The sequence below is a fragment of the Trichosurus vulpecula genome, chromosome 4 (assembly GCF_011100635.1).
Source record: "Trichosurus vulpecula isolate mTriVul1 chromosome 4, mTriVul1.pri, whole genome shotgun sequence".
Lineage (NCBI taxonomy): Eukaryota > Metazoa > Chordata > Mammalia > Diprotodontia > Phalangeridae > Trichosurus > Trichosurus vulpecula.
The window spans coordinates 159,538,369-159,559,003 of record NC_050576.1 but is presented as its reverse complement, the minus strand read 5'-3'; the positions used below and the strand labels follow the sequence as shown (position 1 = coordinate 159,559,003).

Sequence of the window (20,635 nt, the reverse complement as noted above, 5' to 3'; positions counted from 1 at the left end):
AGCAATTTTATATAGGTTATACATGTGTAGTCATATGAAACACTTCCATAATAATCACGTTGTGAAAGAAAACATCGATCAAACAAAAGAAAACCTCAAGAAAAATAAAGTTGAAAAAGTATGTTTCAGTCTGTATTCATACACCATCAGTTCTTTCTCTGGGAATGGATAGCATTTTTCATCATAAGTTCAGGGCGACAATCTGTATAGAAAGACGAAAAGAAAGAAGTCCGAGTGGCAAGCTGTTCTCTTTCATAGCCTTTGCACCAGTCCCCACCATTTTCCTTCCTTCTGATATATGCTAGACTCAGCAAGCCTCAGCTCCATGCAGCCCCACCCATTGACCCCTGATCATCTGACATATTTCAGCCCAGTACTGGGTTACAGTACTTAATTGCCTACTCTAAGCTGGAGCTGACCACAAGCTGTTTATCTCCAGGCCTCCTTCTGCCATTATTCTGACCCTAGGTCATACTGGCACTACCCAAACCATGGTTCTACTCTTCTTCTTGATGCTTGGTAAGTGTTCTTAATTTGTTCCTTCCTGCCTTAGGTTCCTCACAGCCACATTGTACATATGGGAGACTGTTCACATAGAAGGCTCCAAACTTCTCTCCTCATAGTTCTATGTGTTTGATTTCTTTCTCTTTCTGTTGTTGCATTTTTTAAACTTCCTGGCCCATATTTACCTTGAATATGAATATGTACTTTTCCTATCTTGTTTAAGAGTCTTGCCCAATTTGGGTTTGTGCCATTTAATGTTTTTATCCTAAAGGAATTCACCCATAACTATTCTCTATTCTTAGCACAAAGAGATGGTCTGAAGCGCTTAGCACAATGCCTGGCACATAATAAGCACTTAATAAACATATATTGAGCAATTGACTGAAGCAAAGATGGACAGAAGCAGAGCAAGGAAATAAAAAATGCGTGACTGCTTCATGTCATCTTATCTAATTTCCTTTTTCATGGTTTATACAGGCTGTTTTTACTTCCTGTGATTCCCTTTCCCACCTCATTCCTCTTGGTCTATCTGAATCCTTCAAGACATAGAATAGACCCACGTCTTCCATGAAGTTTTCTCTAAGCATTCCAGGGCACAGGGATATTCCCCTCCTCTGAGGAGCCATGGAATGGCTTGTCCAGTATGGCTCAGACATTATGTGTTTTTATGTACACATCTTGCCTCCCTAACTAGCCTATAAGTGCCTGAAGGGCAGGGCACCTCTCTTGAAATTCTACGAATCACCTCAGTGTACATAAGTTAGTGTGGTCTCCCTATTAGGGTTCATGAATGTTCCTGATTGATTCACCTTTTTCTCTCCTTTCTTTCCCCAGCCATAGGCTCTGGACTTGGCTTCTCAGGTAAGAGCTTTTACTTAACCTTGGAGCCCCTGAAATTGATCCCCCAGCTAGGAGAGAAGAGGTTTAGAAGATTCCTAAGCTATGGGGAGACATCTGAGGTATCACAGCCCAAGGACAACCACCAGAGAGGAGAATCTTTGACCAATAACTTTCTGTTTTCACCCCCATGGATAGAAGAAGGAGAGAGTGGTTTCTCATACTACTCCTTCCATTTTTGCTTCTTCCCAGGATTCTTTCACCACAAACTGATGACTTGGTTGCTTGAATTCAGAATTTCTAGAAAGTTTGTAGGTGTATATTAGGTCATGGATTCCCAGGCTCTCATTACTTATTATTGATGCATTTTAGCCCTTATATGAGACTCCTACTAAGTCACTGGGTGATATTTGACAAATTACTTCCTCTTCCTCTCTCATTCTCAGTTTCCATTTCAGTAAAAGGAGAGAATGGAACTAGGTGATTTCTCAAGTCTGCTCCAGCCCTGAGACCTCTACAAGGCTGTGGCTCTTAGCCCAGAGTGCATCCTTTTTGCCAGCCAGCACATTTCTGTGTCTCCAGTCCCTGGGTTACTCAGTCCTTCCTTCTTAGAATCTGAGGCCTATCCCAGGCCACAGCATTTAATTGTGGGGCTTAAGGAGAATGAAATAAAAGGCTTGTGTCAGTCCCCGTGGGTAATATGATAGAGTATATCAGAGTTTATTGTCTATCAGATAGACAATCTCTTAAAAATTAACAAAAAGGATTCCCAAGGAGCACTGAGAGTCTTGTTGAGGTAGTGGAAAGAACTTAGAAATCTAAGAGGCAGTAGACACCTGGGATTTAGTCCTGGTAATTAAAAGTCACTCCATCCTTCTCATTCTCAAAAGGAGAGGGGGAAAAGGGAATCTGAGGTATTATTCAGAGAATCTTGGATCCCAGGCTGGCTTATGAGGCAAGTGAATACAGAAGGAACTTGATGGCCTGGGAGAATACAGAGCATTATGGGACTGAAGAGATAAGAGCAGGTCTAGCAGGAAGAAGAGCATGGCACATGTAGGTAGAAAGTGATCAAGATCTTGATCCAGTGACATTCAGATCCTGGTTGTGTTTGTGCTTCAGGGTTGCAGAAGTAATTGGAACTAAAGGTTGACAAGGTTAAGGAACTGGATGGCTAGGGTGCAGAATGGTTGTCTTCTTGGACTTTGAGGAATTGTTGTTTCAATGAGGTAAAGGGTGAAATTTCCTTCCTAAATTGTAAAGTGGCATATATTTGTAATTTATTATTATTATTATTATTATATAAGCTATTAATATAATATATTAATTATATATTAACAATTATATATTGATATATCAATAATAATTAATATAATTAATATAATATTATATTATTTCCTCCTTTTTCAAGGGGAGAGATTTAATGATTGGCTTGATATCAAGCCTACTCCTAATCCTCAATCTATTTCTCAAATTCTTCATACCTCCTGAACATTTGTAATCTTAACTGTAATGAATAACAACAGCTTATTTTTTTTAAAAAACACTTTACAGTTTATAAAGATCTTTCTTAAAGACATCTCTGTGAGGTAGGTTGTATGATAATGAGAATTTTTATCTCCATTTTGCAGATGAGCACACTGAGAGTCAGAGAGTTTAAGTGATTTGCCCAAGGTCAGAAAGCTAGTAAAGGATTTAAATCCAGTCATAATTTAAAACTAATTCTTCTGACTTCAGGTCCAAAACTCCTTACACTTTCCAGGCTACCTCTGTGTGAACCTGATAACAATCCTAGCTTCAAAGCATCCACCTCACCATTTTGTAGTTTGTCCAAGGAGAAGTTAAAGTGCTATGAAGGCCCGTGGCCTCCATGTGTCCTCCGTGAGTCTCCCTAAAGACTGGTGTTCCCAGGCTCTGGCCATTCCTTCTCACAATCAAGAAGCCTGAAACCTACAGGTTCATCAGAACCAAACCTGGCTTTGGTGTGAATCAAATATGAGCTTTCCCCCTCCAAAAAAAAAAAAAAGAAATCAGTAGGGCTTTGTGGGGGAGGGGCACAGGGATGTTGAAGGAGTGGATGGGATTAGAAGTAGGACTGAGGGTCACAAAGAGCTGGACAGCACTAAAACAAGTGAACAAGAAAAACTGTCAATTGCGTGCTTAGGAGTTCCTGCTGTTTCAGCGATACAGGAAACTCTTGGTGAGCAAACTTTCTCCATCAGTGTAGGTCAGCAACTATTTGGCAACTTCTAGTTTCAGAGAGTTGCTTGGGATGCTGTGAGGTTATGTGACCCACCCAGGGTCACACGGTCAGTGTATATCTGAGGCAGCATTCAAACTCTTTGTCTTCTTGACTGCTTCAAGTTTAGCAGATTTAAATAGCCTGGGGCCACCAAGGTTTTTTCCCCAGGGTTGTGAATTCCCCTCAAGAATGAAAAATTCACCCCTTGGCAAAAGGACTTTTTTTTTTGGTGCCTGAAAGAGATTGTGTGGTACAGGGAGACAGCCCTGAATATGGCACTAGAACCCCTGGGGTCTGGACCCTGGCTTTGACATTTGTCAGTGTAGAATCTTGGGTAGAATCTTCAGTTTCCTCATTTGTGAAATGAAAAAGGGGACTCTAAGGTCCATTTCAGCTCTGAAGTTATGATCCTCTAAGGAAAAAGACCTGGAGCTGAGCCTGGTGTTTGGGCTTGGGTGCAAATGTGTGCTGTAGCAGGGAGACAGCTACAGAATGGTAAAAATGGGAGCAGGAGCAGATTGCCTCTGGGAGAGAGGCTCCACAGTCTTGTGGGATTTAAGGAAGCAGGATCCAGTCTCTGACCCAGGGGAGCAAGGCTGCCCCATTCCATAATGATAGGGGTGGCCATTCAGGTGCTGCTTCACAGAATGATGCTGGAGACAGACTAGGAAACTTCCCTACCCTCACTTCTGATTGGCTGGAGCCTCAGGTGGAGAAAGATGGGTAAAGAGAGACAGCATTTCAGTCCTTGCTAGGTCATTCCTCCCTGCCTCCCTGAGTTTACAAATTTTTCTTTCCCTCTGTTTTTCCTTCCCCATATTCTCGGACTTTCCCAAAGGGATTGAGCAAGAAATCTGGGTTGAAAATAAGGTGGATCTTCCTGTGGAGTGAGGAGGTATTTTAGGAGTGTGGGAGATAGAGACTGGGCTGCTTCAGGGAAAGAGAGATGTTTCAATGTCAGTCCTGGAAGGACAATCACAAAGGGCGAGGCAGAGGAAGGCACCAGTCCTTCAACCCTTGCTGGAGAGCTGTGTTTTCCTGGGTGTGCTTCTGCCTTCTATCCCAGGAACCTCAAAACCAAGGGGAGCCCTTTCTTGCTCAGCTGCTTTTTCTGAGTCATGAGATCTGGTGCCTCTGTCCTGGAAAAACTGGAGTCTCAGGGAATGAGAGCCAGAGGAAGGAAGAGACAGTTTCTCCAAGGGAAGTCAAATTTCAATAACTAGTAATCAAGGCACCCAGCTCTAATACTAATTCCATTCCTCTGTTCCCTCTCTTCCACCATGAGGGCATTGGACAAGGTGGTCTCCAAAGTCCTCCCTAGTTCCAAAAGTGTGTAAATCTACCTGTTTAGTGCTCCCCAGACGACACCTCAGGTCAGCCTCACCTTCAGTAGGAGTTAGATGAGCCTTCCTCTGTGACTTCTTGCTCTGGGGCTTCTATGACTCTAAGTGATCCCTAAGGTCCCTATTATCACTAATATGACAATTGTGAGGAGATGAGGTTGCCATATATCTATTTGCTACTAGGTTTATAACTCCATCCCGGAAGTAATCAATTGACCTGGATGCTAAGTATGGAAACATAATTGACCTTAGCACCTAGTTGTCAAGAATGAATAGTTTAAAGAAGAAGCTAACTGAGGGCCTGTTTCCTCAGGGGTGGGAAGTCTCCCAAGCAATGGCCTTGATGTGTCCTGAGGTTTTGTTTTCTCCTCTTGCAGAGCGGTTTTCTATTTCTCCCCGAAATGAAATAGGGTTTTTATCCCAATTGTGCCATTTTTTGTCAGCAAGACCCAGGTGTAAAAATTCCTAGCTATGGTTCTGGCTGTGTACCTCCCTAGATCTGTCCTGCGGGATCATGTTATGTCTCTCATTCCTTCCCTGGTCATTCCCTCACCTGGTCATTTGCAGACTTCCCTCGTGTGCGTTTAGTGGGAAGTCATAGCCGTTGTAAAGGCCGGGTAGAGCTGTGGAAGGATGAGCAATGGGGCACTGTATGTGATGACCATTGGACGAAAGAAGCAGTGGCTATAGTGTGCCAGGAGCTACAGTGTGGACCAGTTGTGGGAGTACGTGCTGGCAGACTCTATTCACCAAAAGCCCAGGAAGACCAGCTCATGTGGAACCTGATTTGCCAAGGGACAGAAGAGTCACTGGCAGACTGTAAGGAAGATGTTGTAAAATGTAATGATCATGAAGAAGATGCAGGGGCAATCTGTGAAGGTGAGTTATTAATGACTAGCTGAGGGCTTGGGATGGGCCCTGGACAGAAAGAGGGAGGAAGGGAGAAAGAGTACTCAAGTGAGAAAGTAGGAGAGAGGTACATAGAGAGACACCAGGGTAGGGGGGAGAGAGAGAGAGAGCGGGAAGGAGAGCAAATACAGAATGGAGAGAGAGAGAGAGGGAGGGCAGAAGGGTAAGAGAGTGTAGGATATAATAATAATAATAATAATAATAATAATAATAATAATAATAATAATAATAATAATAATAATTGTTATAATGGTGCTTTTAAGGTTGACAAAGTGCTTTCCTCAGATCAGTCCTACAAGGTAGTACAAGTTAGTATTATCTTCAGTTTACAGTTGAGGAAACAAAGGATCAGAGAGAGTAAGAGACTTGCTTAAAACCTTAGAGGGTCACCAGTGTCCAAGACCTGACAACCCTTGGCCTTCTTTTTCCAATCTGCAAAATGAGGATGATATTACCTAGACCTACCTTATAGGACTGTTGGGAAAAGCCAATGAAATAATAGATGTAAAAATGCTGTGAAAAATTGAAACAAATACATAAATTGCTGCTAAAAAGCAGACCCAAGATTGTAAACCCAACATCTTAGGTTCTTTTCACTGTTTTATTTTTTAAGAAACTCAAGTTTTAGATGGTCTCCGACTGGTCGATGGCCCTGGTCCCTGCATTGGTCGAGTGGAGGTGAAATATGCTGGGAAGTGGGGTACTGTGTGCAACACAGGCTGGACTCTCCAGGATGCCAAGGTGCTCTGTCGGGAGCTGGGCTGTGGAAGACCCATTTTGACAAAGGGTTCTTGTAACAAGGATCAAGAGGGCACAGGGAACATCTGGCCAGGCCAAGTGGAATGCCAAGGGTCAGAAGCATCCCTGAATGACTGTCCATTTGCACTAATGGGGAAGAACAACTGTTCCCATAAGGATGATACCTGGGTCCAATGTGAAGGTAATGCTTGGGATTCTAGGATCTACCTCTGTTTAAATCTAATGCAATTAATCCAGTATATATTGAGATCCTTAAGAGGATGGAGACTCGATTTCCTTTCCAAGGAATGGAACACTTTGCCTTTAGAAGGAAGGGGGCAGGAGGTGGTGGTTAGTCAATGGTAGCTTCTGAATGGCATGGAAGTCCAAACTTCTTATATATTTACCCACAGTCAACTCTGAATTATCTGTGTAGGCCTTATCTACTTTAAGTATTCTTGTAAAAATTGTTCATAAGAGACCAGCTTCTCCCAGTTAGCCAGAAAGTTTCTTTGGTCTCTTTAAGGAAATGTTTGCAAGGAGTCAGGGAGCCTTTTCTTCCAGCTCAGGGGTTCTTAATATGGTATCTGTGAACTTGTCTTGTGTTTATTTGTTTGTTTAAAGTTTTAACGATTGTATTTCAAGATCATTTTTTGGTATTCCTATGTATTTTATTTTGTACATTTAAAAACATTATTCTGAGAAAGGGTCCCTAGATTTCACCAGAATGCCAAGGGCTATGACACAAAAAAGATGAAGAACTGTCTTAGCTGAACCCTGAATAGAGTCACTTGTCTCTGAGGTTTTCATTACTTTCTTTTAAATGGTCCCCATACCCCTAGAGCATGCCTTAAAGTGCTATAAATGCTATCTATTATGTTATTATTATTACTTCACAAGGTTGTTATAATGGTCACAAAACTTGAAGCCCTGTATAAATGTTAGCTATTTATTATTTATTCAGGAAGGCAAACTTTTTTTTTAACCATAAAAAACCATGATAAGGCTTGTGTCAGGAAAGAGTCAGCTCAATGCAATGAACTATTACTAAAGCTTACTGTCTTCAAAGAACTATGCTTAGCTATGGGGGAATAAGACATGGGGTTTAAGTGATCACAATCAATTTGGAGAAATATGACACATATACTAATAACTTATATGAAACATAAGGAATAGTAACCATCTAAGAGAGGTAGAAAGTGCTAGGTGAAGTCTGAGGGAGGAACTTCATTACTAGCTACAATTCGGCCCCAATTAGTAAAAATAATGAATCCTCTGAAGTAGTTGCATTATAGAAATACCCACTGCACATCTCCACTGGCTAGAACCAACCGCCATATTTTACATAATTATAACTTCAAATAGCATGAATCTAAATACATGTGACCACTTGAGACAAAAATTAAGACCCGGTTATAATTGAATTAGAGATGACTTTCTAGAGGATGTGAGTTAAAGGATGGGATTCCAGCAGAGGGTTGGCATGTGGCATATACAAGGGAGAGAGATTAGGTCACCGAATTACTAAAATCTATTGTTAAAAGAGTTCTTGGAACCCATCTTGCTGACTTCACACTTCAACAACATGTAAGATGCCCAACAAGCCAACAAGTGAACATCCACTCTGCTTGAAGACCTCCTGTGAGTGGGAACTCATTTCTTTTTCAGTCAGCCCATTATGCTCTGGGACAGCTCTAATTCTTAGGAAATTTCTCCTTACGTTAAGCCTAAAATTGCCTATTTGTAACTTCTACCCATCGCTAGTTCTGTCCACAGGGACCAAGCAAAATAAGTCTGATTCTTCTTTCACATATGAGCCTTTAAAATCTTTGAAGACTGTTATCTTTTCCCCACTGAATCTTCTCTTCTTCATGCTAATCATCCCTAGATCCAGGCAGCCAGGTAGCCTGCTATACATTACTGTATATCACCTTGTGGCACAATTTAACCCCTGGATAGGCTGTATAATGAGACTTTTTCATATAAACCTTGGTAAAACAGAAGTGAGGGGCAGCTGGGTGGTGCAGTGGATGGAGCTCTGGCCTTGGAATCAGGAAGATTCATCTTTATGAGCTCAAATCTGGCCTCAGATACTTACTAGCTGTGTGACCCTGGGCAGGTCACTTAACCCTATTTACCAGAGTCTCCTCATCTGTAAAAGAAACTGGAGGAAAAAATGGCAAAGCCCTCCAGTATCTTTGCCAAGAAAACCTCAAATGGGGTCATGAAGAATCAGACACAACTAACCAACAACAACAAAAAAACAACTTGATTGTTTTCGTACTAATTAAGCTTTCCAACTAAGTGGCTCATCATGGGAAAATTTCCATCTTAGAAATCTTTTACTACAACAAATTGGAGTGGACAGGTGGAGGGGGGAGGTAGAGGTGGCAGGAGGGAGTCTGGAGAGAAGGTGGGACATGGAAAGAAACACAATGGAGAGGGAATAGAAAATAATACCTAGAACTCAGTTGGGGTAGAACTGTATTCCCTACCCAGCCCCTTCCTTCTGAGCTCTGGGAATATTATATGGGTTATACAGAAAAGAAGTTTCCAACAGCAGTTGAGCCCTCAGCGACTCTTGTTTGAAGATCTTTCCAGTGCCTTGAATTCAAGTGAATTGAGGTGGTGCCATAGGGGTGGGTGAAGAATCTGCTTGTGGGATTATGGGAAGTGAGCCAAAGATTCTAGAAAGAACGTTTCAGCAGGTATCAGAGCAACTTGGTTGGACCACTGGCTCTCCTTCACTTATCACATTATGACCTTAAGCAAATCACTACATTTCCCTGGCCTTAAGTTTTCGCTAGTGGAGGGGTGAGGAACCTTTGGGCCTTGAGGTCACATGTGGCTCTCTAGGTCCTCAAGTGTGGGGGCCTCAGAGGCCCACATGTTCCCCACCCCTGCTCTAGTGCAAGATGTCAACATTCTCTGGCTAGCTACTCCATGGGGGTTTCATTAAATTTAGACTGGAAGAGGTAGTCCAGGCCAGCAGTTCTCAGTCTTTTTTGGTCTCAGGACACCTCTACATTCTTAAAAATTAAGGACACTCCCCTCTCTGAAGAGCTTTTAAAAACTATGTTATATGTTTTAATATTTAATATATTTTTAATATTTTAATATATACATATTTATCCATTGATATTTATCACAATAGAAATTAAAGCATCTTAGTATTATTATGAAAATAGCTTAAAGGGTGATACCGTAAGAGAAATAAAACCACCTTAGTATTATTTTGAGAATAGTTTTGACCTCATGGACACTCTGAAAGGGGTTGTGGGGTCTCCGGTATACACTTTGAGAAACTCTGATTCTAGCCAATCTTCTAATTTTACTAATTAGGAAACCGAGGCCTAGAGGGAAGGAAGGAAAATGTATTAAGCACCTACTTGGTGCCAAGAATTTTATGAGTCTGATCCTCACAACAACCAGCCAGCTGGAGTAGACTAGATTGAGCAGAGTTTCAAACACTCACTGGCTATGTGATGCTGGGAGGGAAGGAAGAAGGGAAGAAACATTTACTAAGCACCTACTATGTGCCAGGCACTGTGCTAAGTGCTTTACGAATATCTTATTGGATCCTCATCACCACCCTGAAAGGTCAGTTCTAGTATTCTTCCCATTTTACAGATGAGAAAACTGAGGCAGACAGAGGTGTCATGATTCGCATACAGCTGGTAAGTGTATAAGGTTAGACCTGAACCCCGGTCTTCTTGGTTCCAGACTCAGCGCTCTATCCACCGTGTTACCTAGCTTCCCTAAGAGGTCTTGTTACCTAGTTGCCCCCAGAGGCATTGTTACTTGCCTGGGATCATATGCATAGCAAGGAGCAGAGCTTAGATTCAATTGTAAAGTCAATTGTTTGCCCACAACGGTATACTATTTGTCTCTCTGAGCCTCTGTAAGATGGTGATAAGAATACCTGCCCTGATTATTACTTGAGAGACTAAAGAGGAAGCAGCTCTGCGTTTGGCAGCGCAGGACCAGATTTGGAATGTTGGTTCTGTTACTACCTGTGTCATTTGGGGCACGAACCTTCAACTTCCTGGGCCTCAGTTTCCGCATCCATAAAATGGAAGGGGGGCGTGCGGGTAAAAACCGAGATGATTTCTAACATTCCTTCCAGCTATCAATCCTATCTCTGACCTGTGGCTACTCCACGGGACTATGAGGACCAAATGAGGTAGTGAATATGAATTTGCCTGCAGCATCAGCTGCTCTCATGGTCTGGGTGATCTCTGAGGTCTCTTTCAGTTTAAGTCCTCTAATCCTATTGTCATTAAAAGTTAATGTTATTAAGGAAAAGGCGATTCTAATAGAAGAAAGAAAAATGGGCCCAAATATGTCTCCAGGCTTTTAGGGTTACAGCATCCACTGCTTGTTCATCTCTGTCTTCTCCCCCAGAACGCTTTGCCTTGAGGCTAGTGGATGGAGGAAGTAATTGTTCGGGTCGCCTGGAGGTACTCCACAAAGGCATTTGGGGCTCTGTTTGCAACGATGGCTGGGGGGCAAAGGGAAGATCAGGTGGTTTGCCGGGAGTTGAACTGTGGTAAGGCTGAATCCCAGAAGTCCCGAGCCAGGAAGAGTTTTGGCCATGGCAAAGGTCTTATCTGGTTGGATGATGTCCACTGCAAGGGGAAGGAGACATCTTTGGAACAATGTAAACACCGTTTCTGGGGCTACCATGACTGCACCCACCGCGAGGATGTGTCTGTGAAATGTTTTGGTATGCCTGACGAACAAGGGGAGCCAAGGCAAGGTTGGGGTATGTGATTCCAACTAACAGTAGGAGGCAATATCACCCTCTTAAGCTCAGCTTGACCCACTCCCTTACCCCCAGAAGACTCAACCCCATGAACACATCATCCTTTTGTTGTCAGACTAGTGGCTGCAATTGGACCCCACTAATGGTTGGGGTTGGAGAGGGGGAGGAAATGGCAGTCACAAATCAACTCAGGCTGTCTAGTGCACCCCCTTATTTTTACAGATGGAGAAACTGAGGCACAGAGATAGGCGATGACTAACCTGAAATCACACATAGAGCTAAGACTAGAACCCAAGTCCACCTCACTCCTTGTCTAGCACTATTTTTCCACTGCACTTTGCTCTCTCTTCCTAATCAATCCCAACCAAGATCATGAGAAAGGACTACAACCCTACGTCCACTCCCTAGAGTTTTATGGGCTACGTCTGGGGAAGGCCCCTGGATCATATTAGAAAAACCTGGCTCCCATTTCTTTAGAATGGACATTCCCAGGGCAATGAAGTGGGAACCCCCCCAACCACAATCCCCCGAAGCCTTCAATGACTGCTGGATGATTTGAAGAAAGCCCTGTGTGAGAACATTCTGTAGCCCCAATGCCCTGCCTCTCTGGAGGCTCTGCTGGGTGGGGAAGAGACAATCAGAAATCCTCCCTGCCTTATGATATTCCTTATTCTGAGGATCAAGTCAGGGGACTGGCTGGCTGGTGCTCAGGACCTCTGAATCACATACCCAATTCTGGGACCTACAAATGACAATGCTATGATACCAGTAATAATCATTTCTCTATCTATGGTCCTTTAAAGCTCTACAGAGTGCTTTCCTCACAGAACCTTGTGAGGTGAGTAGTGATGGTGTTATTATCTACATATTACAAATAAGAAAATTGAGACTCAGAAAGAATAAGTGAATTGTCCCGGTTGTACAGGTAGTAAAAGTTAGAGTCATAATTTATGATCATTTCAAGAGACAGGCAAGTGGATCCTAGAGGATCTGTACCACCCTGTTTTTGATATGGCATGGACATAATGAGAACAGTGAGTGGTGACTTCAGGGACAGCCCTCTCTTTCTTATACTATAACCTAATCGTTTTTAGATTACCAGAAAGCAATCCATAAGGACTCATTGGATTTTGAGCTAAAAGAGAACTTAGAATTCAACTAGTCTCCCCCTCCCCCAAAACACAACTCCTTCCATTTTATAGATGAGAAATAGTCCCGGAGAGATTAGGTCACCAGAGAATAAAACCCATGCCCTCTGCTTCCCCATCTAATGTTCTTTCAAATACATCAGACTGACTTTCCCCCAACTCCCTCGCCTCACAGCTCCCTCCCTTACTGTCTTGTCTTCTTTACAGAAACATAGGACCCTTCTTTGGAGCCTAGAGCCCAGCCCAATCCCAGGAATGTCTCCTGCCAGGCTCACGGATTCCATCTCTCTCATGGCTTCTGATGGACCAGAAGGTGTTGTCTGCTTCTCCTTAACTTCTACCAAGGGGTCTTTCAGTCTGGGCCATATAATTTGCTACTCTGAGATCAACCCTTTCATTTCTTCCTAAAGTCATAATGTGTGAGGAGAAGAAAGACAAACCTGCTATGGAGCTGAGTTCCTTATGTTTCTAGTCTTCTCTGACTGCAGACCCCTTGGCACAGCCTCTAACTTTCCTTCTCTCTTTTCAATCCACCTGGGATCCTCCAGTTCTATCTCATTGGTACTTTTCCTTGCTTAGTTGTCAGAACAAGACCTGTGCATGTGAATTAATAAAAGCATCAAAGGAAACAGGTATTAGTCTCTTTCGTATAGACTATAAGAAGTCTTTGACAATATTTCCTTAGAAGCATTTGGCTCCACTCAGTTTCTGATCTCATCACGCCAGGGCCTTTTGCCTCCCCTGGGGTCTTAAGATTTTAGATCCTTGGTCAGAAGGAAAGGCCCTGGCTTGGAATGCAATATTCACTGTGGGTACAGATCATCTCCTGAGATCCAGGATTGGCTCATTCACTCTGAAAAACGTTGGTGTTACAGCTATAATAAATGATCCTTCCCCCAATTTGTATGTATCTTTTGAACCACTTCTAATAATGCAGGGTTCTGCAAACTTTTAAAAGTAATTTGACAACTGTATTTCAGTATAATTGACTTTTTTATTTTATACATTTAAAGACATCCCAAGGAATCCATAGATTTTCCCAGATTGCCCAAGGGTTTCATGACACAAAAAAGTTAATAATCCCTGATGTAGAGGTAGATGAAATGGATCTTAAGTAAATATAGCTACCCTATAAATATACATTGGACAATTGGATAAATGATCACCCCTGAGAGATGAGCAAGAAGAGGAAAAATCAGAGAGAATCCATGGAATGTGAGGACTTGACCCACGGATAGCTCTTCCCCTTTAAAGAATAACTAACATTGCTGGTATTTCTATAGCTCTTTAATGTTTAAAAACCACTTTATAAATATTATCTCCTCACAAAACCCTGGGAGATAGATGCTATTGTCTGAGAAAGAAGCTTAAAAAATAGGGCCTTGGGTCAGTAGAGAATGTCTTTGGGGATACCTGAATTAGAGTGATGCTAGATGTTGTCAGTTTTAACAATCACACCTCAGTTCCACAAATAGCTTTTATTGACCACATCCTAAGGCTTAGAGGGTTGGTGCCATAGGGTAATATAATAATAACTCTTGTTTATGCAGTGCTTAAGGTCTATAAAGCTCTTTATGAACATTATCTCATTTTAATGTGGAGATTGGGGCTTTCTGTGAGGCATCTAAGAGGCTTTATTGTCCCACATGATAAGACTTTGTGACAGGTGCAAGGAATGCTATATGTCCACAAATCACCTCAAATTCCAGAGAATACCTAGGAATTCACATACCTTCTGTCTTCTGATGACCATAGGCAGTGGAGTGCTAGTAAACGTTTAACAGTTGGCTCTCTGGAGAAAAAAGCGGTCTGTGTGTATGTATATATGCATATATATGTATGTATGTATACATATATATGTATAGATATACTATTATCTAATTAAGTAAAGAAGTCACACCACTGATATCCTTTATGTTAGGAAAATTAATAATATGTATAATTATGTGCAGGGCTGTCCAAAATATGGTCCACAGGCCGCATGTGGCCCGCAGTACGATTTTATGCGGCCCGCCAGTGGGTTTTAATTTTCATAAGTGAAAAAACAAAATAGTTATTTGCATGGAATGAATATTAGATTGTTTAATTCCATCACTAATAAATAATATCATTGATGTTAATTTTCTTTGGTGTTTTTAAGCAGTATCATGGATGGAACATATCACATAAAGTTTTCAATCGATCTGTGGGAGTGTCCTTGTATTACTTCTCCTGACTCTGTGTGAGCACTTGCCTCTTGTGAGTTCTTTGTAAAATAGTCTTTTAGACAAATATACTTTTGGCATTTGAACAATCAGGCCAGCCCATTGAAGTTGCACTCTCTGAAGCAGAGTTTGAATACTTGGCAGTTCAACTCGAGAAAGGACCTCAGCGTCCAGCACCTTATCTTGCCAGAAGATCTTCAGAATCTTCCTAAGACAATTCAAATGGAAGCAATTCAGTTTCCTGGCATGGCACTGGCATATTGTTCGTGTTTCAGAGGCATACAACAATGAAGCCAGCACAACAGCTCTGTAGGCCTTCAGTATGGTTGGCAGCCTAATACCACTTCTTTCCCCACACTTTCCTTCAGAGACTCCCAAATATTGAGCTAGCTCTGGCAAGGTGTGCATCAATCTCATAATCTATGTAAACTTCCCTGGAAAGTATACTGCCAAAATAAGTGAACTTATCCACAACATTCAAAATTTCTCCATTTGCTATAACAGGTGGTTCTACATGCAGATGGTATGGTGCTAGCTGGTGTTTCTTGGCGTTAATTATCATGCCCAAATTAGCACAAGTGATAGAGAATTGATCCATACTTTATTGTATCTCAGCCTCAGAGGCTGCATTGAGTGTACAATTGTTTGTAAACAAAATGTCATGTACCAACTCTCCTTCCCCTTTAGTCTTGATGATAAAATGGTATGGGTAATCTTTTTGACTCGGGCATAAATTGGATGTAAGTGAGGTGGAATTGCTCAAAGTCACAGGCCTTACTCTCTCTTCCAGAGTCATTGAAGTCCAGTGGCAAGGCAAAAGTCAAGATGACTGGTGATGGCTTGGGAAGCAGTGGATGACCTTGGCATCTTAGATATCTAACCAAATTCTAAGCACTCCACAGTGCCTGTTTCTGCTGCCTTCATGGTCATTGGAACAAATTGTTGTCATTCTCCCATTTCATCAGGGGAGTCTTCACATTATTGGGGTAGACATCCCCTCCCCAATTCACTGACAGGTTTGAGACCCCTTATTTAACTTCAGCTTGGTTTTAGCCCCTCTGCCAAAATGGCTTACCAAAAGTGTGGCCTCAGTGCATGGTACAGCTTCTTGGAGCCACAGGTCAGAGTTGTGTGAATCAGGTGGACACCAAAGTTGGAAAGTAGCCCTGAAAAGGCCTTGGCAGCCCTCACACCAGAGATATTAGTGTTCCCTAAACACCTTACACCCCACCTTACTATTATATATGTGTATACATATTTATATATGGTTGGAAAGTTCTAGTTATCAGGATTTCCCAGTTTTCAACTTCAAAGTGTTTATAATAGACACATGTAAATTAGATGCTGGGCAACAAGATGCTTCAACTATCTTTGCTTTCAGTAAACACTTTTGTCTTTGGGGAGCTATTTTCTCTTGAGTCCTCTCAGTACTTTTATCTGAGGGACTGTTTCTTCTCAGGTCCTCAGAGCTATCTCTTTCTCCCCAAGTATTTCTCTCTGAGGGCTTCCCTCTCAAAGGTTCTATCTGTGTTTGCTTTCCTTTCCATGAATAACATTGTTCAAATCCTAAAGAGGCAGTACTTTATCTAATGAAAATGTTTCCTAGCTTTGAAACATTTCATAAGGAAAATGTAAACTTCTATTGGTGACAAGACTTTGTAAGGAACCTATTTTTTTAAACTTCAACAGTTTCTAGGAAGACAAGTTTTTAGGCTTGTTTCTCAGACATTTTAGATTAAACTAAAAAGTAAACAATATCATTGAGAATATACATCAATAAAATAGAATAAGGAAGATTAGTGAAAAGAATATGCAAGTAAAAAATTAGAAAATCCACAAAAAAAGAATAAATCTTAAAAAATGGGAGAAGTTGGAAAACAAAAGACAGAGAACTTGTAAAACTAAAAAATTCAGTAAATGAAAGAACATACATTACTTGGGAAAGAACTTCCTATTTGACAGGAATTGCCATGAAACTGGCATGCAGTGTGGCAAGAATTAGGTTTAGATCAACATATTATACCATGTAGCACAATAAGCTCAAAATGGGCATGGCAACTTAACATTAAAGGTTGCATCTTTAGAATGGTATAGACAAAATAGAAGAGAATCAGATCATGTGCCTTTCATAACTATAATTAGGAGGGGTCTTAACCAAACAAGGCATAGATAATATAGATAATTATGATTACATGGATTTGAAAAGCTTTTGCATAAACCAAATCGACACAAATAGGATAAGAATCACTTGGGGAAAATAATCTTTCCATCAAATATATCTGACAAGGATCTCATACTCAAGATACAGAAAAAAAAAACCTCATAAAATGAGATCCAGACCCATTCCTCAATGGTTAGATCATCAAATGATATGAATAAACAATCCAGAAAAGATTTTCAAACTATGAAGCTATATGAGTGCTTAGTTCAAAGCACTATTGAAAGAAATGTATATAAAAAAACATGAGGTTTCACTTTATTTGCAAAAGACAAAAGATAATCAATTTTCTCCACTCTATCCTGATTAAATACAAAGGCCCAGACTTCTCTAATAATTAAACCAACTAAAAGCATAAACTAGGTATGAACAATTCCTTAATCAATTTTGAAGAATGAGGTGTTTTGTTTATTAGATTAAATCAGATGACACTATACAGGAACACTGATATTCATTGAAAGAAGTGGACATATATTTGGCCTATGCATATTCTAGCAAGCCAGAATTGAAGATTCGGCACTGAGAATTCCAACAGGAGATTCCAGCAGCAGGCAAGGTTAAGGGAATTGCCTTTGGGAAAGGAGAATCAAATAAGATAATATATATTTAAAGCACAGTACCTTGTACATTGGAGGTGCTGCATAAGTACTTATTCCTTTATTCTCCATTGACTAGAAGATGACTTTGTGAACTTTGAAAGATCAGAAGATTTGGATTTCTCATGCAAGTTAACAGCTGTGCCCTTGGAGCATTGTTGGCTGACAGTAATGTCTGTATCCCTGTATGAGGACCTGAGAAGCACACTGACAACAAATTAAACAGCTGAGAAAGGGCAACTTCAGAACTAGACCCTATAGTCTAGCAGAGGTAAAAGAGGCCATTCTTTGCCTCATTTCTTACTTAGCATTAATCATTGAATGGGTGTTGCTTCAGTGAAACTGAGACCTGGGAAAGGCCTTAACTTAAAAAGGCCAAATTCTCCCACTGCATCAAGGGCCATCTCCGTTTGTCCTGATCTATATCTTGCCACTGGACCCAGATGACTCCAGAGGAGAAAGTGAGGCTGGTGACTTTGCATAGCCCTCCCTCAATTAAATCCAATTTGCTTGCAAGTCATGGTATCACTTTCCTGATGTCATGGTCCTCTTTGAGAATGAAAGATAAACAACAACATTTAAAGGGAACTTCATTGAGAAGTACATAAAGGGAGGAAAAAAACTCCAGGAATTGTAGTTTGCTACATGTATTCTCTAAAATTGAGCTCAGTTTCCCCATAGGCCTTTTGTATATTTGTCAGAAAGTATATTCCAGACTTTAAAGGGATTATTCTGAGTACCAAATTGTTATACCAACTTAGTAAATATCCTTATTCTAAGCTCTAATTTAGGCTGGCTAATTCATAATCCAATGGGAGCATACCAGATGCTTACAGGAGGCCCATAAGCATCAGTCCTAGAAATTAGGCCCTTGGGATTACCACTAGATTTCTAAAGTAATCGGCTGTCTTCTGGAGTCCTGGCCCACCAATGGAAGTATGGGTTGTTTAAGTAGCTCCGGAGAGGATGATATAATGAAAATAGTCAATGTTTGAGGGCTTTCAGAAAGATAGAAGGCAGCTAGGTGACTCAATGGATAGAGCCTGGGCCTGGAGTCATGAAGATCTGTGTTCAAATCTGGATTCAGACACTTACTAGTTGTGTGACACTGGGTAAGTCATTTAACCTGTATTTGCCTTAATACACTGGAGAAGGAAATGGCAAACCACTCCAGTATAGTCTGTGGGATCTTGAAGAATCAGACACAACTGAACAACTGAACAGCAGCAACAACAACCACAACAAATTATTCTGGAAAGCAGTTTGGAATTATTCTAAGAAAGGGAATAAAATGTCACTATCCATTGATCTAGAAATCCCACAGCCAGGCATATACCCCAAGGGAGTCAAAGATAGGAGTGGGTCCCACATACACAAAATATTAATAGCAGCATTTTTTGTAATATCAAATAACTAGAAACCATGCAAATGCTCATCAACTGGGATTGGCTAAACAAACTATGACACATTAACGAAATGGACATTACTGTGCCAAAAGAAAATTCTTACATTAGGAATTCAGAGAAGTATAGAAAGACTTATAAACTGATACAAAGTGAAGCAAGTAGAACCATGACTAAAAATACTGCAAATTGAAAGAAGAACAACAAACCCAACTAAAATCCGATTCTTCCCTTCTCCAAGACAAACATGTCCAGTTTCTTTAACCTTCATCCTCATATGGCATGTTCTTTCTTCATTGTAGCTCTCCTCAATGATATTTAGTGTTGTGGGTATACATAGGTGAGTCTTTTCCCTCCTCCTCCTTCTCTTCATCCTTTTTTTTTGGTTTAAAATCCTTCTGGTAAGATTTGCAAAACACTCAAAAATATGTCCTTACTATCCTTTCTTGACTGCACTTTATGTCTGGTCAGCCAATCAGCTTCCCTGTATTTAAGACTAGGTCCTGATGTCCAAATCCCATTATCAGACCCCAGCTTTTTATTTTTAGTTAGCTATTCAGTTCTCCACATCCATTTTTCTCCTTTATCTTCAATGAGTAGCAGTAAGGAAACCTAATCTGTTGTTCTACCATTCTTCTATTTCTTACTCAAAACTTTGTAATCTGTGGATAAAATTCCCTACTCCACCCAGAAGTCCAAGAGAGAATGAGGGAAGGGTGAAGAACCTCCATCTCCTCGGCAAAAGAATAAGGTAGATTCATTCCTCTTCATTCTTATAGACCACAGAATGGGGTCAACAAGAGTTAGTCTCCCTGATTCTGTCACTAATCATCTTTGAGTAAGTCCCAGTCAGTGGTGACTAATCAGAAGTTCCCTGTTGCCTATCGGCAACAAGGGATCTAGTTAATGCTCAGCTCCATGGGAGGTACTCAAATTTAGCAAATCAACCTGAAGGTCATTCCTGGTACTTCAGATGGACAAATAGCTACTTTGGTCCCCCTAAGTAGTGAGTGAGGTCATCAGCTCCTCCCCACCTTATGGATCTCTCTGACCCTTTCTGGATGATCTCTCACGAAGTATCTTCTGTAGCTCCACACTGCCTGCTTCCCAGAACACCCACATTTCTCCTTTTTAGGAAACACCTTCAATTTATTTTTATCTCCAAGTCTATACTTATATTTTTTTGCCCAGACTTATCTGTATGACCTTCTTATATTCTTAGACCTCCTAACAAGGGTTTTCCTAATATTGAACTGGTCCTGCATTCCTGATACAAATCCTGCCTTATCATAGTATATGATCCTTTTGATATGTTGCTATAACCTCCTTGCTAATATTTTGTTTAAATTTTACTTTACTTTATTTGTCATATATGTCATAAATTTACTTTATGACACTTTAGATCTGTTTTTGGATTTCCATTGAATTCTTTCCATTTTGGGGGTAGGGTTGGAGTAAGCAACACATTTCATTGTTCTTGGTAGCCTAGAATATGGAGAGGTGTTTTACCTAACCCTCTTCTTAGAAAGAGACCAGCTTACACTTTGAGCATAGATAGCTATTGTTGGATGTGTCAGAAAGACAAATGTCACACACTCTTTTCAAAGTCACTCCAACAGTTGTTCTGCTCTCCATAATAACTGAATCTTTCTCCTTCCACTCAAGTCCTTCTATTTTTCCTTCTCTTACTTGAATTCCTACTCAAGTCCTTATTTGGCCCTTTTCACA

At 40.9% G+C, this 20,635-nt stretch overlaps 1 protein-coding gene across 1 annotated transcript; it reads left to right on the top strand.

The window, feature by feature from the left end:
• The first annotated feature begins 360 nt into the window (after positions 1 to 360).
• Positions 361 to 13,115, top strand: CD5L (CD5 molecule like). Its single transcript, XM_036757837.1, is given in 7 exon segments — positions 361 to 519; positions 1,339 to 1,365; positions 5,494 to 5,805; positions 6,449 to 6,775; positions 10,978 to 11,087; positions 11,089 to 11,338; positions 12,694 to 13,115. Coding segments are annotated over 7 exon segments (1,062 nt in total). The 5' UTR covers positions 361 to 491; the 3' UTR covers positions 12,702 to 13,115.
• The last annotated feature ends 7,520 nt before the right edge of the window (positions 13,116 to 20,635 follow it).